Source organism: Pelophylax lessonae (genome assembly GCF_965119305.1).
Source record: "Pelophylax lessonae genome assembly, chromosome: 3".
NCBI lineage: Eukaryota > Metazoa > Chordata > Amphibia > Anura > Ranidae > Pelophylax > Pelophylax lessonae.
In genome coordinates, this window is record NC_138770.1 from 264,738,134 (window position 1) to 264,753,661 (window position 15,528).

At 41.2% G+C, this 15,528-nt stretch overlaps 1 protein-coding gene across 1 annotated transcript in view; it reads right to left on the reverse strand.

The window, feature by feature from the left end:
- PHC3 (polyhomeotic homolog 3) overlaps window positions 1-15,528 on the reverse strand; it is a 179,695-nt gene that overhangs the window by 143,503 nt on the left and 20,664 nt on the right. The window contains exons 2-3 of the mRNA XM_082249149.1: window positions 13,098-13,240; window positions 426-584 (exon numbers count right to left, since the gene is read on the reverse strand). Coding sequence (XP_082105275.1) covers window positions 426-584; window positions 13,098-13,214 — 276 coding nt within the window. The 5' untranslated portion in view covers window positions 13,215-13,240. The remainder of the gene's footprint in view (window positions 1-425; window positions 585-13,097; window positions 13,241-15,528) is intronic.

Genomic DNA, 15,528 nt, shown 5'->3' on the forward strand with positions numbered 1-15,528 from the left:
GGAGGTGCTGAGTTTTTTTTTTCTGCCTATTGTCCTACTCCTGTAGGTGGTGCTAGAAACTCGGTTTAGTCAAGACTAAGGAAGAGAGGCTATGTCCGTTATTGAAAGAAAGAGAAAATATATTGGGAAGTTGAGCATGTGATTTCACAGTAAAGTGTCCCTTAAAGTATAAAATTCAGCCCCAAACACGACAAAAAGGACATGCAAGTTATGCAGTCATGCCACCATTTTTTTATATTCGTTTTCTATTATAGCATTAAAATGGATCTTTCAAAGCATGAGAATACACACAAGGCATTAGTATAACACACACAATAATGCAATCCTTTTCACAATATGTGAATTTATATTTTCTATGGAATTATTCCATGGTTACATAAGACACTATAAATAAGAATGTTATTAAACTGCATTAAAGAGAATACCTGCTGGACAGAGGCCAGACTCTGAAGCTGGGCGCTGCTCAGGTGTTGTTGCTGCAGGGCTGCTGTTTGCAGCATTAGATGCTGCTGTTGGGCTGCATACATCTGCTGAAGATACTGGGCTGCAGAGCTCGGAGGACGGTTCAATGCTTGCTGAATGACCTAAAAATTGTAATGAATTTTTCAAACTGAATACAAAAACAAAAAAACAAATTGCTTTTGAATTGACAATGCTCTCATATTTGACAGCACAGCTCTGTGTAAACAGTAACAGAAATCTATACTGTACATACAAGAGTTGAAGTGGATGTAAACCGTAAGTGGATGACATTTAGTTTTCCAAAGCACTTTATATCATAATGTATTACCATTTTTTTCTTTCAGGAAATAATGTTTTCACATTTTCTTTTATCCTTCTCTGCATTCCATTGCTGATGCCTTCCTCCAGTCTCTTTGCATTTCATGTCTACATGCATTTATACCAATTATCATCAAGTTAAGCTTCCTGATGGTGACAACAGCAAAACATGCCTGTGCAATGAGCCTCCACCAGAAGTGCAGGTGACAGGGTGACAACGCTGGAAAGCCACAACTTGTACAGCTTTGTTCCAACTGCTGCCAATTTGTCTACATTGGCACCAAGGCTTGAAGTTTACAGAATGTCTTTGCAAAATAAAACAAAACAAATAATTTGTATTTCCTTCAATACATGCACACATATGCACAGTTTGTCTCTTTAAAATCATTGCAAGTACAAACTGATATTGCCAGAAATCCAATGTGATCCTAATTTTCTGAGTGAGCTGACTAAACTGCCTCTGCCGCACTGAAATCCCAAGCACTGTTGTCAGTCCTGCCTGAGTATTCTCTGCTAGACTACAAGCTATGTGTGGTTATGAGTAAGCGACTGGTAATGTCGTGAAACGCGTCAACCTTTGTCTGCTTGTACACTGTCTGTCACTTGATTTTATTGGAACAATAAAGGAAACATCTTTGATTTCAAGAAATATTTCTACCAGAGTGCGGTCAATCCTTTCATACTTTGCATGCTTCCGGATTACGGCTCCGACCTGCACCAGGCTCTTAGACATACACCTGAGCGGCTACGCTTTCCTGTTGTACATATTGCGGGCCACAGCCTCAGCCTTCCTGTCAGCTGGGTCCTTAAAGGCCGCCAGCCCCCCCCCCCCAGCCAATCGCCCGGTCGCCGGCAGCGCACACCCCACTCCCATCGCCAGAACAGCACCCTGCCCCCATTCCGGGCGGTGGACCAGGCCACCCCACAGCCCCAGCATCAGTAAAGGAGAGGGAGGGGTGGATGAAGGGGGGCAATATTGCCCACAGGGACCACCACGTCCGGTGTGGCTATGTCGCAGCCGACCTAGCGCGGAGCTGAAGTCTGCTCGTGCGCTGGCCAGACTGGGGTGACCACTGGATCTAGATTATCCAGCCCCTCGCCCAGTCCGGCAGTTGGTTGTAGATCTCACAGGAAAAAAAAAAACAGGAGAAAAAATTCTATCTAAAAAGAAAAAATTGCCAGGACCAGAGATCCCAGCAGAGTACCTAAAGCAGAGAGAGGGAGTATACCCCCTGGGACTGCCCATAGGTGTAGCCAGACTTTTTTTCTGCCTAGTGTCCTACTCCTGTAGGGGGCAGTATAAAATAATGGTTAAGAAGATCAGGAGCTGTGTCTGTCAATAAACCAAAAGAGAAATTATGTTTTTAGCTATCTGTTAGGGGGGCAATTTGACCACTACTGTAAGGGAAGCATTCTTCCCACTAACCCCCTAATAAATTGGTTTGGTTCCCCAAGACCTGAGATTTATTTCAGGGGTTCCTCTATGGTAAAAAGGTTGCAAAAGGCAGTGAAGTACTATTAAAATGTGCATTATTACTTCTAAAGCTGGCCATACACTGATCTTAATACAGCAGTTTCAGCGAGGATGGGCTGAATTTCACTCAGTGTGTGGCTGTCCCCATTCCACAGAAGTCGATAGTTTGAAAGATTTCTTTCGAAGGGACATGTTGGAAATTCTCCGTGATCAGCGGCTTTAGCTGCTCATCAATGAATTCTAACAGCGGTGGGTGCCACTGCAAGATTACATTGTCCCATCGGTGGGGGGGATGAAAAAACATAACAGTGTAAGGCCAATTTTACTGTTCCTAAGATATCCATGTGGGCAGCTGCTTGATCTTTCTCAAACTAACTAGTAAATGCAAGCGTTTTCTTTCTTTACCAGCACCCCAGCAATCTCGGTGTTGTAAAAGAAAAGCTGCTCAGCAACTGCTGTCAAGTTGTACCTCCATGTAGAGAGCTTAATACTGGTTCTAATATAGATTAGTGAAGTCACTGTTTTCTCTGAGTCCCCTGAGTTTTATCCTGTGTAAGGGCTCTTTCACACGGCCGCTCCGTGTGAAAGCTCCGCTGCGGTCCTTTTTTTTTTTTTTTTCACGGAGTGGATGACATTTGTGTCATCCGCTCCGTATGCCCGCATATCATCCCATCCGTTTGCGGATGATATGCGGACATAATGTAAGTCTATGGGGATTGCGGATGTCAGCGGATGACACCGCTGACATCCGATTTTCCTTCCTTTCCGTTTTTTGAACGGAACAAAAATAGGGTTCTGTTCCGTTCCAAAAAACGGAACAGAACTGACAGGAAGAAAATCGGATGTCAGTGGATGGTCATCCGCTGACATGCGCAATGCCATAGACTTACATTATGTCCGCAAATCATCCGCAAAAAAATAGGATGATTTGCGGACATACGGAGCGCCCGTGTGAAAGGGCCCTTAAGATTAACTCCACTTTTGTTGAGGAAAAAAAATTCCCCTCTGGGTGTGATCTGTGTATAATGCAGGGATTTTAACAAACTTTGTTGCAGATTCCTACCTTTTGTTTTTCTGAAGAAATAGCTGTGTGTTTGTCTGTGTCTTGGCCAGTTCACACCATAGAAATGCAGTCCGGATGCTTTTCTGCATGCATGTTTTTGATGTGTTCCAGCGCGTTTTTGGTGCATTTTTAATGCAGTCCAATACATACCACCTCTTTTTTCTTAACCTTAAATAAGGACATGTGTGTTCCAGTGCGTCTAGGTGCATTCCGGTATGTTTTTGAGGTGTTTTACCGTGTTCCACTACAGTCCACTGCAGAAAAAATGCAGCACGTTCTACTTTTTTTCTGGAACTGAAACGCAACTGGAACTGACCTCACTGGTGTGAACTATGCCATTGCAAACTTTATAATCTACTATCTATGCTTTTTCAATTCAGAAAATTAAAAAAAAAAAAAATGCACTGGACAGCAGTGGTGTGAACTGGCCCTCCATGTGCAGAGTGAATCTGAGTGGTTTTATATTTATCAATCAGCTGCTGCACCTGCAGGGCTATAATAAGGAAAAGTGGCTGGGTCTTAATCCCTTTAGACATGATTTGCCTTTGAGAGTATCTCACCAAATATGACATTTTTGTTGTAGGGGGATGCTTAAAATCAAATGTGTATCTTAGTGTGGACTTCTGGGAAAATCAGTCTGCCAATCACGTACTCAGGAAATGACAGGTGGCCATATTGCAATACATTTTACAGAAAATGACAGTGCTACAGATTGAAAAGGAAAGGTGATTTTTAATAACATTTAATCACAATATTATTTGTGTCGCAATTGTATATGCTATGTTATTTTTTTGTTTTATTTGGAAATTGTTTACCCTTGAAACCCTGATGAGGGAGAATGGTGTTGCCCCAAAAACACATTGATTGCTCTTATATGACTGTGATGGTACTAACCGTCACTAGGAGTGAAAAACAGATAATTAATGGTTTGAATTGCTTCAAATGGGACAGTCCTATTGGTCAGCAATATCTTCATATAGAAATATGAAGATTTATTCCCATTGCCATGAAATCTGTAATTCCTAAATAATGTGTGTATTACATATCCCTCAATGTCAGACAGGTTTTCACTATTGTTTGTGTAATGAGATAATGTGTATTCTAGCTTCAATGTGAAAGAGACACACAGACTGTCGCTGGCAGCCTTGTCCTATTGTTTGTGTATAGCGAGGGAATGTGGATTGTGCCATCCCATTGTCTAATGTTAATGACCCCACATTGTTCTGCCCAGATGGCCAGATAATTTGTTTAGGTTTAATTCTGTTCCTGTATACACTTTCATCTGTATAAGATAATGTATTCAGCCACAGGGAAGGGGTTGTGTACACTGTATGGGAATGACTGAGTGTAAAACCCTGTTTCTATTGGATTGTGAATGTCACGTCCAGGCCTCAACAAGGTCCACCTGGGCGGTAACCTTGTGGGAGAAAACTGTAATTAAGTCTGTTTTCTTGTTCAATAAAGTTGAGCTAGTTCACCCTCAATCTAGAGTCCTGTCTCTTATTGGGGGAATATGCTACAAGGGATTGCTATGGTCTTCCATATTCCCTTGGATAATCACTAAGCTTTTGTAAAAGCTTGTGTAAGAGCTTGTTCTGCTGCACTCTCTAGGGAAAGAGAGGTTCACCCACGGGAACCTGGAGCCTTGTCGTAGGTCCAGGGTGGGTAGGGGACGGCGAGACCCTAACCAAGCTGCGGCAGTTCGTGGGGTCTGAGGCGGTTACGGTGTCTGATGTAGTGCTTGGAGCCCTCGGGAAGCACTAGGAGCATCCGTCAACGGAGGTGCCCGGTCGGGGTGCAGGTTGATCCGTTACAATGACTTTTTTTTTTTACCAACAATTACATTGATCTTGGACTCTTTCATCCGGTTTTGGTCTGGGCTGGGTTTACATATATGCAAACTGGATGTGGGTTTCTCCGCATCCAATTTGCATGACAGGAGAGTGTGACAGGCTCTCAATGGAGCCGGCTCACACATGTCTGGGATGGCCGCAGTCCGGATTGCAGAAGGGTCCCTGTGCGTCTTTAGGTCCGGTTCAGGTGCAAATTCAAGCAAAAATTCAGGCCGGAATCGCACCGGATTTCGTGAAAAGGGATGCACCGGATCCCATGCTGTGAACTGCCGCTGCACATATGTGAACCCAGCCTTATGTATTACTTTAGTTTGAGCTATAGTTGGGTGTCCATTGAAGGATGCTTTACTGTGTTGGAACCGCCACGCCAGAGCTATTGTTTGAAGTTTTGGTTTATCGAACTACACACGTAAATCTAAAATTTTACATCGTCTCTTTGAGTATATTGCTCTGTAATAAGATAAGGGGCAGTCTTCAAACCCCTTTAGCCTATTGAAATTTTTGAAAGAATATTACCAAAATTAACGCAACTATTGCAGGGAATGTCTAATTTGTGCACAACCAAATTTCAAGTCTATCACATAAGCAGAAAATAAAAAATAAAAATTTATTAGAGATTTTTTTTTTTTTTTTTAGCAAAGATTGTTATTCTCAGTTGTAATATTTTTTACATGTTTAGGTTAGTCCAGATATTTGTAAGCTCTTAAAAAAATACAGTGTCCTACTTTCAATTTAATTCAGTGGTACAACACATAAACAGGTACGTATTACCTTGCCTGTCATTCTCTGAGAGACATTTGTCCTCTAAGGCCTCTTGCACACTGGACATTTTTTCTGTTGCTCCTAGGGGCGTACAACATTTTCTTTCTTGCCTCTAAACTCCCCTGCGTGTTAGATATGTGTGAACATTGTTCTAGGTCAGTCTCCAATCTCTGCCACGAACACACAGACCAGGTGCTGGCCCCGTCCATCACAGATTCCAATGAGCAAAAATAATTTTGATTGGCTGCACATGCAGTAAAGTCACCTTTATTTTAGCAAGTCAAAACCCCTGATAGGCATTTTTTCAAATTTGTGTTCAGTCTGTTCTTTATATGATTTATATGATGTTTTATATCTGTTATACGTTAGAATTTCTGCATTTGCATCCCGAAACAGGGGCGGTCATATGCCAATTATTGTCAGCTGCAAATCGTTTCACAAAGATTGTTCCAATCACAAGTAATTGTTGCATATATGTGTAGCACCCTCCTAGGTAGGTGCTAGGTTGGTAAAAGCTTAGCAGCTCTATATGATTATCAGGGGACCCTGATTTTTAGTTCTGCCTGTTACATATGTCCAGGGTGTGATTCATCTGGGCTGAGGGAGTGTCCCCACTGTATCCAATGGGAGAGCCTGTTGGACAGTGGAGGAAACCCAGCCAATGACACACAGGCTTTTGTGGCTGTCCGAGTGGGTTGGTACAACAGTGGTGCGTTCTAGGATAGGTCATAAAAACCGGGGGCACATGCAACAGGAGGTCTTTGGGCGGGAAGCCAGGTCTCAGGAGGAGGATGACAGCTGTCTCTCCTCCTGTCAGCAAGGAAGGAGGTCACAGGCAGTCGGCCTAGTGGACCGAGTGTGTGATGCTGAGCCAGGAGGTCCAGGATATTGATGAGTGGAGCTGAAGGCAGAGCAACCCAGGGAAAAACAGTGTCCATGAGTACCGGGAAGCTTGCCAGGGGTCTGCCCAGGAAGGGGACCACTCCAGTGGAGAGTGAGTGGACAAGGGCTAGCATGCACGGGAAGTGTGAAAGGGGGTGCAAGGTTAGGACCCTGAAGAGGAATTCATTCAGGAACATATCTGCTAATTCAGGAACATATCTTCTACTTCACTTCAGTGGCAAGGTGAAGCAGCGGCCATGCTGCACACACTACAGTCAGTTGTCCTCAGAAATTGTGCATAGTTCAAGTTGGAGTATCCCACTCATCCATACTCCCATCCAAGTTCTAAAATAAAACACAAAAAAAAACCAAATCTCCTGGACTGTTCATTGTCTGAGCCAAGTCTTAAAGTGATAAGTTTTACAGACTGTTGCTATGGGTAACCCAGGGGAATCCACACTCAGCAGCTCCCTAGGGAGCAGTGCTACATACAGTATGTATATATATTGTAGCTTTATAGTGGACTTTTGTACGTGAGCTATGATTAAGCACTAAGGAAGCGTGAAACGGGTTAAACTGTGATGCTGGTCCCCTCCATTTGTGTTTTTGGATATATTTTATTATTGCTGAAATAAAGATGATTTTACTGGATGTGCAGCCAACCAGAATTCTTTTTGCTCCCCTGCATGTTAGTCTATGTGTCCAATCACACATCGGCATTTAGAGAAGTTTAGAGACAGGGGCTTTTAGAGGGAGAAAAAAACCCCACTGCCAGTGCGTCCAGGAGCAGCTGAGTTTTGGCAGTAAAAATGCTTGACATGCTTAAACGCACCTGAGCGCTAGGCACATTTAGCGCTTGAGTGTTTATTCATTTCAATGGCCAGAATAAATGATTATTCTGGCCAATGAAATGAATTATTGGCCAAGTGCTTGACATGCCTAATGTGCCTAAACACGTTACACAAGTTTACAAGAGTCAAGTGTTATTTCCCACTAAAACTCTGATACCAGGATGAAAGGAGTCTAGGAGAGTTAGCAAAATGTCTAGTGTGCATGAGGCCTAGCAACCAGTACACACAGGTCGAATGTCGGGCGACATTGGATGGTTCAATAAAAACTGGCCAACATTTGGCCCATGTGTATGGCAGCCAGTCTGACAGAAGCCAGCTGTTTGGCCAGCTTCTGTCAAGCAAGCATGCTGGAAAACCCGCAGCTGATCGGCTCTCAATCAGCACACTCAGCAAACTGGCTGAGAGAGTTGTCCGGAGTGTTCTGGAGGGGAGGCCGCCCCCCTGTCAGAACACAAAAGAACAGCAGGGAAGATCGCTGTACTAAGGTTGGATGCTTAGTACAGCGGCTCCGACCGAAGCTGTTGTTTTTCTTTCTTTGCACCAGGCTTTCTAGTGTTTCAGTTTATCCAGAAAACTGCTGCCTCTATTAGGCAACATTGTTTACTAGCATCACCTAGTGGATAAAACTATGAACTGCCCGTTCTCTTCATGCTACATTTGGTAGCAATGGTATTCCATTTACACCAGGTGCGTTGGATGGCTATTCCAGCACAGTCTGACAGCACCTCCACCACAAGAGAAAGCAAAATGCCTTGTCTCTGGTGCGGCCAGTTCACACCACTGCATTGCATTGGTGTGCAGGAGGTGTGTGCTAAAAAAAAAAAATCTTCATGGAGATTTTATCTCACCTTTTGTCTCTGTATTCCCCATACAAGAAATAGGATTTTGTATCACTGAGACAGAAAGTCACAGACAGCAATAAAAAAAAATTTTCAGAGGTTCTAACCTTTCAGACACTACTGAAAATACTCTTTTATCAAAGTCTCTGTTGGAGAAATTTCCCATCACTTCCTGACCTGACAGATAATGAAGATCTTTTCAAAAGGGGCAAACACAGCAATAAAAAAACCTGGCAAAGGTCCTTTCTAGCTCTACCCAAAATAAAAATGTACTGGTGGAAGTTTTAACATATTAAAGTAAATTCAAAAGTAATTTTTAGGATTAATAAAGTGTAACTAATTTAAAAAATGTAATAGGTTGCAGCTTACTAGTCCTTAGAGGTGGTGGCTGCATTAATTTTCTTTTTCAGACTTTTCTTCCTGATTTTTACCTGGAATTCCTGCCAGCAGCATACTTCCTATCCCGGTGACTATGTTCACTCTCTCCACTGTATTTAAAAAGTGGCAGTGTTGTCACCCTTGGCTGCTCTTCTGATTTGGAGTATAAATACAGTGGGTATAGAAAAGAATCACCGCCTTTAAAATAATCACATTTTGTTGTTTTTCAGCCTGGAATGAAGACAGACATGGTTTTTATCCAGCTGTATTTACTCAATTCAACTTATAACATCCTAGTGAAAGGTAAAACACCAAAATGTTAGAACAAAATTCTAAAACAGAATCACTGAGTTGGAAAAAGGATCACCCCTTTGTGTCAGTATTTTGTTGAACCACATTTTGCTTTAATTACAGCTTTTAGTCTGTTGGGATATGTCTCTATTACCTTTGCACATTTAGACTTTGCAATAGCTGCACTCTTCTTTTCAGAAATGCTCAATTTCAGGTAAATTTGATGGTGACTGTTTGTGGACTGCAGTCTTCAAGTCATTCCACAGATTTTCAGTGGGGTTTTGGTCTGGGCTCTGACTAAGCTATGCAAGGACATTCACCTTTTTCTCCTTTAACCACTGTGTGGTCATTGTCATGTAGGAAGGTAAACCTTCTTTCCATCGACAACTTTCTGGCAGAGGGCAGCAGATTTTCCTCATGAATTTGATGGCATTTTGTCCCATCCCTTTTTCCTTCTATCCTGATAAATGCTCAGGTCCCTACTGCAGAGAAACCCCCTTATAACAGGATGTTACCACCTCCATGCTTTACTTTAGGAATGGTATTATTTGAATGGGGGGCTGTATTGGATTTCTGCCAAACATATAATTTGGTGTTGATGCCAAATAATTCCATTTTAGTCTCATCTGACCAGAACACCTTTTTCCATGTGGCCTCAGAATCTTCAAGGTGTGGTTTGGCAAAGCTCAGTCAAAACTCTATGTGACCTTTCTTGAAGAGTGGCTTTTTTCTTGCAACCCTCTCATACAAGCCACATTTGTGGAGAACTTGTGATATTGTTGTCACGTGCACACAATGACCACTCTTTGTTATAAATTCCTGCAACTGCTTCAGAGTTGCTGTAGGCCTATTGGTAGCCTCTCTGACCAGTTACCTCCTGGCTCTTTCATCCAGTTTGGCATAACGTCCTGTTCCAAGGAGGGTCTGTGTTGTACCAAATGCCTTCCACTTCTTAATAATAGACTTCAATGTGCTTCTAGGCATTGATAAAGCCTTTGAGATTGTTTTGTATCCATCTCCTGACTTGCATTTGTCCACAACTTTATCCCGGATATCTTTTGAAATTGCCTTGCCACCCATAGTTGATTGTTTGCTTCAGTTGCACTACCAGGGACTGAAATGCTCCAGGAAAGCTCTTTTCATGCTGAGCTAATCAAAATGACCACAGCTGATCACAGTTAAAAGTCAAATGGCTTTGTGTACCATTGAGAAGGTGATTAGCGACACCTGATTGAGTTTACAAGTCGTTTTTAGGAGGGAGGTATCCTTTTTTTTAACTTAGCAAATCTGTTTTTGTTTTTTTTATTTCTGACATGCAGAGATTATATCTTTCACTTAGATGTTATACACTGCACTAAGTAAATACAGTTGGATAAAACAAAAACTGTGTCTTAATTTCATGCTGAAAAGCAACACAATGTCAATATTTAAAAGGGGTGATTCTTTTCTATACCCACTGTATGTCCTCCTCTCTTTCTCTCTATCACATGAGGGTGGATTTGGAGTTATCAGAATATAGTTAAGAATGCAGATAACATTGTCACCTCACAGGAAGTGACAGGGACATGGCATTTCTGTTAAGACCATCAGGTATTTTGTGTACTAGCTGAAATGTTCTTAGTCTGTAAAAAGAAACGAATGGTCACAACTAAAGACTGGTAAGCTGAATTGCATTACATTTTGTTCTTTGGTGTAGGTAAACTTTGAATCTGCTGCTTTCACCAAGGTAACAGCTGATATTTATGCCACGATTGGCCATGTTAAAGCACTTCCTGTTATGGGGCTACAATACTCTCTCCCCGTCTACAATTTGTGCTCCTGCATTGTCACCCAGTCACATGGACTTCTACTGGAAAGTACAAGTAGTCGTTTCAACACATATCACACAGTCATGGTCCAATGCTGTCACCATCAGGAAACTCACCCTAAGATATGCCATGGGAGTATTGCTGATGTGCATGTACATAGATAGGAAGTGGCTGCAAACAGGCATCAGGAGATCAACAGCACTAAGATGCAACAAAGCATGAAAAAGCAGTAGCAGTACGTTTTGCCTTTTATTTTATTAATTTTATTCCTATGTCTTCTGCCCATGACATGCCGGGTCCTCTTCCTCTTGAGTCTTCCTCCCTCAATGGGTGATCTTGATTGATGCAGAAAGCAGTGCTTTGCAATGACATTGACTCCACTCTCTGCATCATAACACTTTGAGTGCAGTGCACTGTGCTCTGTGGACAGAGCCATGCATTCAGTCATTTCTCACTCTTCCATATTGAGTGACTGAGGACATCTTGTGCAGAAGAAGATGTACTGCAGGCTACAGCTTTGGATTGAAAGTATGTTTTTAAAATTCCAGGGGACATTAAAAAAAATAGGTATTTTAGTTACACTATAAAGCTGCAGAGTAACATTGTAAAATCTCTCTGATGGCAAATTCTTGTTAAGTAACATGGTTATGTCAACAAAAAAGACCTGTACTACACACTGCACTACCACACCAGTATGAAAAGAACAGGTCCAGAAGTCTTTTCTGCAGCATTGGGACCAGCTTAAAGGTGTGATGTAGGGTGACAGTCAAATAGGAACTGCTATAAAGGACTAGATGCTATAAAGCAATGGTCTTAGGTATTATTTATGGCATCTTACAGACAACAAAAGTTTGGAAAATAGTGATTTCACAGTGATTACTTCAGGGCTACAAGGTTTTATAACGAATATAGCTTGCATCTTCCCCTATTGACAGCCCATGTAAAACAATGCCTGTGGCCGCTCCATTAAAAATCCCCTGTGATTCAGAACAGTACAGACATCAGCAAGCCCCCATCTCTCGCCCACAGCAACATTACAGCAATAAACTATGTAGTGGGCATTAATTATTGGGCAGGCCATGGCCAGTGCTTTCTTGGCTGATTACTTCCCCCACATTAATGTCTTTATTACCACTTTTAGACAAACAGCAAAAAAAAAAATGAAGACAGTAAAAGGTAAATAACTAGTACATTGATGACAATTTGAAAAGAAAAAAAAAAAACAGCTGCATTACTTGGTAATTTGTAGAAGGCTTCAACTTTAAGTAGGTCTGCATAGGGGAGCTTTGTGGGTAAGGTTTACTGCCATGTCTGGCTGGTGCAAGGCATAGCTTTTAAGATGGGCTTATGCTAGGTAGTATGACCTGGCTTCTCTGCATCTCATGACATATGTTCACAGTGTAACAGCCTGTAAGAATACACAGTGCAGTGGGTAAGCCAGACCCCACTTCCCAGCATTGCACAGTCATAGCCATGCCCATCTGACAAGTAGGTCAGAGTAGAGGAGTAAACATGTGGTAAGTAAGCCACACATGGTCCTAGTTGGATGCTGGAAGGCAATTTGCTTAAACCAAAACTAAACTCTCTTATCTTTTACTGCCAAGAAAGCTGCCATTTTAGTCTCTGTTTGATTTGCAGTTGCCATTTTGCTGATCAGTTTTGACACCAGCCATTTGAGGGATTGACAGTTTGGTTGAAAGCACAAGAAACTGTTAGTTATCATTCATGGCATGCCTTGAATGTAACTGTTTTTTGGGAAACATTTGAATTAATGGGTTTAGATCCACTTATGCTCCAGTTGCTGCACTTATTCTACAGTTATAGAGATAGAGGGGAAGGAAGATCTCCTACTGGTGCAACACCATTTACTTAGACTAGCTAGTAGGTCATCCCTTTTTAAATTTCTATGGAAATCAAACCTGTTCTAAAGCCATCAGGGAAAGATTTTTTTTCATGATGCTTTTTTGGAAGAATTAATGAATAGTACATATGCTTATCAGTAAAAACTGGATGTCTTAACAATGCATTTCTCTTGAATGAATAAGACACACAACAGCCTTTCATTTGTAATCTGTAATTTTCAAACTGGTTTAGCACAATGGGTTCAGAGACATACCTGCACTGCATGGCGATCTGTGCTGCTGTATACAGAGATTGGAGGAGGATTGGAAGTAGAAGAAGTGCTAGTTGTTGGAGATGTTGAGGATGCTGCTACAGTATGTTCATTCTCCATGGCTCCAAACTGATATTTCTCTTTGTCTAAGAAAAAAAAGCAAATAGAAACATTTAGGCCTAAATTGTAGCTGTGCTTTTGATACAGATCTGGGATGCCTATTTGCAGTAAACAAAAGAAACCTTTAGCTGTCCACAATGTTGTTTTTTTCACAGCATGACCTGCCTGTTATGTTTAAAGTCACCTGCCATTGCTGTCTTTATGCACAGACCCTGCTGTGTCCATAAGATCATGACAAGTTGGCAGGCTTTACCTCGGATTGGCCATTATTCTCTATAAGTCAGCCTGAGAACACTGAGCGGAGCTTTCTGTACCTAGACATGGCAACTCACCTGCGGAAGTTACATTATCCCTACCAATTAAGAGACCAAAGTCTCTGAACCTCAAGGAAAAGAGAAAGAAGATGGAAGCACTGGTGAGGGAGGGGAGAATTGACATTGCAATGCCAGGAGACAATTGCTTCCAAACAGCTTCTGGGTGCCCAAAATCCAATGGTGTGAATGGGCCTTTAACCAAAAAATAAAGGTGAGACTATATATTGTGCAGAGTTTTGTCAAGTAGATAAACCCTTTAGTGAGTAAGGCAGCTTACATTATATCCATTTCATATGTGTATTTTGTGGTTTGGTTGAAGTTCTGCTTTTAGTGTATTAGTAGTAGTGAAACATTTTGCCACACAACACCAGCTGGTACTGCACAACTGTCTTCATTCAAATAAATGAAATAGGTAAAATGTTCGTTCTAGGCCCAGGTAAGTTTTATGGATTAGCAGATTTTGTCTGATGACTTGAAACAATCAGTGCCACTAAATTTCCAGAATACATCAGGAAGGAGTCAAATACTCTTTTACAATATTCAATTTACTTGCAACCATGAGGCCATAAACATTCTTCTACTTCATGCTTCGCCACATACCACAGGACATCTCTAATTTCAAGGTTTTGAGAAAACCTTCGAAGTCAAAAAACTGGAAATATTGATGCTGCACTGCATTATTTTAAACTTGAATCTGAGGTAACCTTCCCATAACCAGAGGTAACAGAAACCTAGATGTCCAGGCCAAATTGACCAGTATCAGTATATGTTGTTTAACTCTATGCCTAATTTACATACCTAAAGTATTGTATGCATTTTTATGGGCATTTAAGGGTTTCACTTAGTACACTGTTTCTTTATGATAAGCTGGCATATGTACAAACATGTTAAGAAAATGCATTATTAAAACATTTTTAATATTTTTTTTTTACATTCTGTAATTGTATTTGACAATACAGTATTAAACAGATAAACACTGCCACTTTCAGGATGCAGTGGCATCTGCATGTGATTACCTGTTATCACATGATAGGGAACTACTCTGATTACTTACCGATCATGACTGAGGATCAAAGTGGCCCTTGCCAGCAAGGCCTGAGAACCACCAGCTGCATAAGAGTGCATAAAAGTGTCAGCTGGTGACTCTTATGTTCAAGTTAAATTTATTAAAAGATATTTTTCATAAAGAATAATTCTACACAAATGGTACTTACAAGGGCTCAAACAACTAATCGACTAAATCGATAATGAAATTCATCCTCAATTATTTGTATTATCGATTAGTTGCTCCGTCAATTAGTTGGTCTGCGTATAGGACTTTCCTCCCTGCCTGTCAGTGCTGTCCACTTTGTACAAGTGCTGTGTGCACTCACTCCCTGTGTCTCAGAGCGCCGCTCGGCTCTCACGTGACCGCCCCCTCTCTCCTCCTTTCCTCTCCGCCTTCTTGCTGACGTCAGTGAGGGAGTCAATCAGATCGAGGGAGGAATATATGCTTATAAATATATGCTGGATAAAATAGTTAATATTCCTTATAAGGTGCATTATCATAAATAGAAAAATAAGTGATTAAAAGCGTCCGTAAAGCACATATAGCACATATAGTGGGGTCTTTCTATGCTCCCTATTTCACATCTCTGGCTGACACTGACATTTTATTCACTTATTTTTCTATTATAATATTGTACCTTATAAGGATTATTAATTAAAAAAAAAAATAAGTGATTAAAAACGTCCGTGTCAGCCAGAGATGTGAAATAGAGAGCATAGAAAGACCCACTATATGTGCTATATGGACGTTTTAATTCACTTATTTTTCTATTAGAATATTACACCTTATATGGAATATTAACTATTTTATCCGGCTAAGCAAATATTTCATAGGGTTTTGGCGCTGCATTGATTCTTTTTGTTGTTTTGTGTTTAGTGAAAGGCACTTTTTGTAAGCTGCCATTAGGATTTACACAATTCACTGCAATATATTGTTTATTGCGCCGATTTAT